General features: G+C 31.4%; 1 protein-coding gene across 1 annotated transcript in view; it reads right to left on the bottom strand.

Annotated features, from left to right (window-relative positions):
* LOC107588544 (secretogranin-3-like) overlaps positions 1–5,129 on the bottom strand; it is a 39,261-nt gene that overhangs the window by 11,460 nt on the left and 22,672 nt on the right. Inside the window, exon 11 of the mRNA XM_016276679.1 lies at positions 5,074–5,125. Within this exon, the coding sequence (XP_016132165.1) occupies positions 5,074–5,125 (52 nt within the window). The remainder of the gene's footprint in view (positions 1–5,073; positions 5,126–5,129) is intronic.

The following is a 5,129-nucleotide window of genomic DNA, read 5'->3' as shown; positions in this document are numbered from 1 at the left end:
AAAAAATCAATCAAATCAACAAGCGAGACAAGTGTGAGTTTTCACAATTTCTTACGAAAATTAATAATTTTCCAAACCTATCTAAATAAGTTGAGGCAGAGTTATTTTTAACTCCATATAGATCACAAACCTCTGAAATCGGTTGATAAATCTAAACGTTATCGTGTTTTTATCCCAAAAAAAAATGCAGCTCCTCCGTTTACCTCCATTTATTTTTAAGGCAGTCTTGCCTTCACAAACATGGCGGACATGTTGACGTATCGCAGCAACGGCTCAAAGCGGCCAATGAGGCGTCTAGGTATTTATTATGTCTATGGTCTGACCAACTAGCAGTTAGCCAAAGGGTAATCAGTCTTATTTTTGGATTCAACTCAGACTAATCTACATTTTTATGTAACTGAATAAAAAAAAATATGACCAGTATTAAAGAAAAAAATTAGCTGACTAACTTTTAAGACTAGTCTTAACCTTTTTTGCAACCGGCCCCTGATGAATCTGCCATTTGAATGAATCGTTTGAATGAACGACTCAATGTCTCTCTCATTAAACGCTACTGGCACCTTACTGGCATTTTAATTTCGTTGAAAAGTATCATTTCCACCATCAATTCTAGTTTGTATGTTCAAAAATATTTAAAATAATCTCATAATATTATTTAATGCAGTTGTATTTTTTAGTGTAAATTATTTAATTTGATAACGTATAGATAATCACATTATTATGATTGAATTTATAGATAAAATGTAAGAATGTGAAATGAAAGTATTCATGAGATTAGTGGGAAAATGCCCTCTATAAAGGTAAAAAAACTTAAAATTATCCCTTGGATAAAATATAAAAAACACATAGGCTAGATTTATATGTCACAGCTGATAGAAAACTGATGAGAATATTGCTTAAGAATAAATCATATTTGCAAAAAAACAAAACACACACACACACACACACACATACACACACACACATATATATATATATATATATATATACTGTATATGTAAGCTCCATAACATAGAGCCCCCCCACCCCCCAACATAGCAAATCCCAATTTAACCCCTGAGTATGATTAAGTACTGAATAATATTAATTAACCACATGTACTTACTATATGATTAGGGTTAGGATTAGGGTTTGGTTTAGGGTTACTTGCATGTAATTATGCATAATTTATTGTTATTATAATAGTAAGTACATGTAACATGTAACAAGGACACCTTAAAGTGTTACCAAAATTTGCTACAGTATTTGTTAATCGTTGGTTACAAATACAACCATTCATTGTTAGCTCAGGTCTATTAAATAATATTAACAGATACAACTTTTGTTCTTAATAATGTATTAGTAAATGTTGAAATTAATATTAACATTACATTAGATTAATATATGCTTTAAAAGTATGTCACAGTTAGTTCATATGAACTGTTAACAAATGAAACCTTATTGTAAAGTGTTACCATTTTCCCTAGCTGTATAATATTAATTTACAATATTTAAGCTATTCAAATCCGTTTGTTGCTGTAATGGACTGATAAAAATGCATCTTTAGCAAATAGGCAATTAAATTAAATTAAATTAATCAGTAAATATGAATTAAATGACATAAAATGTAACAAACCAAAGTGAATAATTGAAGACAAAAATAAGAAAATTATTTTGTGAGTAAAAACTGACTATGCCTGATGAAGGTCAGTGGATTAAAACGTTGCTTTTGTTAATAAACTTCAAAATATAGCAATAATTGATTAATCTTTTTATTTTTTTATATTTTGTGAGTAAAACCAGAAAAAATTCTCCATAAATAATAATAATAATAACTATTATTATTACTATTATTACACATTTTACATTTTATCTTTTAATAATAAAAACATCATTTTAACAGTATTTTTTCTGTTCTAGCAAGGAGGCCATCTATGAACTCTCTGCTCGTCCTGTTCCGGCCAAGGAGGCCGTCAATGAACGATCTGCCCGTTCTGTTCCGGCCAAGGAGGTCATCTGGGAACTCTTTGTCTGTCCTGTCATGGCTATAGAGGTCGTTTACGAACTCCTTGCTTGTCCTGTCATGGCTGTTTTATGTAATTTATGTTTTATTTCTAAAAAATACAATATGACATGTACTGTCTTTTTTAAACAACAACAAAAAGCAATATAGCTTTCACCATACATGGTACTTACAGATATCCAATAAATAGGTTTTTACTGTAACGTTTTTTAATTACAATTTCAACATGATTGCTAACAATTTTAGTAATGTCTATTTCTTCTCTTTTTGAGGTAAACGAGTCCCATTACAACGACTGTAGTGTTTTTTTATTTTTTTTATCTTATCAGAATTATCTTTTGACAACATAGAGCTTTATCCAGCACTCCATATGCAGATATGGATGTACTCATTATGTGTTGTGTACACACTTTTGTGTCTTGGAGCTGTTTGCCAATGACAAACACACATATTAGGGCAGAATGATAAGAGCCTCATCTCATGTTTAAACCACAGCAGATCAATAACCAGCTGTATCCTGGCAACACACCCTGCCATTCCATTTGATCTTTACAGCTCTGTCATCATGTGGCACAGGTTGCCAGAGTAACCCCATTATTACGCAATGGAGAATTCCAAATTGTTATCTGTGTTCTATCATAACGACCGCGGCCATCTCATTAGAGAAACAGACAGAATTAATTACACGGAATGAAAGAGAGAGGGAACAAAAGAGAGAACGCTGGATGAATGTAACAGGATGCTGTTTGCTTGAGCATGTCTTGAACATATAAGGGCATGAGACGGACATGGCTTGTGTCCCCTTAAAATACATTGATCAAAGTTAATGAAATATAAACAAAAAATGTTGTGAACAATATTTCTGTGCAAAATCCTATTTATTCACTAAGCACATTTTTTTCTGAACATTAACACAGATACGGTGCCAGTCAAACAAACACGTATGAGTCAAATTAATGACAGGGAAAGTTTTTCCAAACAAACAATTATTAAAAATCGGTAACACTTTATTTTGATAGTCCACTTTAGACATTCTACTAACAGTAAGTAACTTTGCAACTACATGTCAACTAGAAGTCATTAGAGTATTAGTAGACTGTCTACTTAATATCTTCTAACACTTTATTTTGACGGGTCCACAACATACAACATACTGACTATGAGAAACTTTGCAACTATATGTCAACTTATTCTACTAACCCTAAACCTAATCTAACAGTCTACTCTGAGAGTTAGTAGACATGTAGTTGCAAATTAATGAGAATTAGTTGACATGTAGTTGCAAAGTTTCTTATAGTTAGTAGAATCTTTAAAGTGGACTATCAAAATAAAGTGTAACCTAAAAATGTGCCACACATGAATGTACACTTGCAGTGTACTACAAATCTTAAAAGTATGTTTACAGAAGGAAAGAAAGAAAAAAATTAGCTTGCATATTAATAAAATTAAAGTCCAAGACCAAATGTCCTTGGAGAGGATACACTTCCATGACTGTTTTTTAAGTACACTTTCAAAAAGTCCACTTTGTATTAATGTTTAATTGAAAAGTTTTACTTTAAAGTGCTTTTTAAATCATTATGTTTTTAATAATCTTTTGTCATACTTGAAATAAGTGCACTTATTTTGATGTGTTGACTGCTAAAGCACACATAAAGTACTTGATTATAATTTTAACTGTAGTGTTAGTGTCAGTTTAACATTTTATATGAATATATTTCAAATACTATTTTGATTATGCAATTACAAATATTAATTGAACTGACATTAAAGTATATTTTAGTTTACAATACATTCTTGTCAGTACATTTGGCAGTAATGATATTTCATAGACAAAAGAAGCAATTAAGTACATAAAAAGATGCACTTAAGTCCCACTTAAAACAATAAATCAATCAAACTGCATTTAATTTAATTTTAAAATCAAATACATTTGTTATACATTTTTTAACTGTCCGAAAACATTACATTCAGTTTTCACTTAAGTATGTTATTTTATTTCCTTTTAATTTCAAAATATTTCAAAAAAATATTATTTTGAAAATATTAAAAATATTATTTATTTCAAAAATATTATTTTTGTAATCAGTGCTCTTTTTAAAAGTATGCTAATGTGTATTTATTTTTCATGGGGTTGCCATAGTTTATGGCTGGCAACCACTTTAGTCATGGTCGATTATGCTAACCACAGCTTAAGATAAATGGTACGCATTTTACAACCAAAGGCTATCTGGCACTGAAAATTGTACTTCTACAGTAAATGTTTGCTTAGTGGTTGTTATGGCTGCCATCAGTAAAGGAAACAAAAGTAATAATTAATATTCATAAGTTAAGCCTTCAATTTTTAATCATATCATAAATGGCCCACCCACCGAACACATACAGGGATTTCACCACCACTTTTTTAACTAATGTGACTTTTGTGCTGTTGTATGATTGTACATAATGCACACACTGACACTGCATCTGCAGAAATCTGCTTCAAGTATGCACTCTATATTTAATTTGATAGGGACAAACATTTAACATTAGGAGCATGTCAAAATACAGCTGCTCTCTCTCTTTCAGGCTGGACAAAGCATTATTTCAGGAACCAAATGCACACAAAAGCAGTCAGTCACATAAAGCTTATCTCAGGGATTCCCTTTTGCCCAAGCACACATACATCATGTCCTAACCAGTGTGAAAAACTACCAGTTACAAGTATTTACATCTATACTCACTAAAAGAGAAAATACTGTGTAATGTGACACAATAACAGCCAATCAAAACATATTTGTTGTTTAACACAAAAAGTGAAGCAGACAAAATATTCTCTGGTTCCCATTGAAGAGACAGCTTATGTGACACATTGTGCTTGGTTGGGACAGTGCAAAAATGAGGGGACTCACTCAGAAAAAAAAATGGATGGGAGAAATCTCACGCTCAATATGGAGACTATTCAGTAAGTAAAAAAAAAACAAGAAGCTATTTGCACTGCAAACCAGTGTGTTGTTTGACACCACATGCCTATTCAAATTAAAAATGGCCACTCTTTTGTCAAAAATAAGACGTACAGACAATTTTGGCCTTACCCAGATAAGAAACTCCTTCTTCAGGTGTGATGGTTCCATATTTGACCATCATCTTC

This window comes from Sinocyclocheilus grahami, unplaced genomic scaffold, assembly GCF_001515645.1.
Source record: "Sinocyclocheilus grahami isolate Dianchi unplaced genomic scaffold, SAMN03320097.WGS_v1.1 scaffold105.1, whole genome shotgun sequence".
Taxonomy (NCBI): Eukaryota; Metazoa; Chordata; class Actinopteri; order Cypriniformes; family Cyprinidae; genus Sinocyclocheilus; species Sinocyclocheilus grahami.
This window is presented reverse-complemented; position numbering and strand designations above follow the sequence as displayed.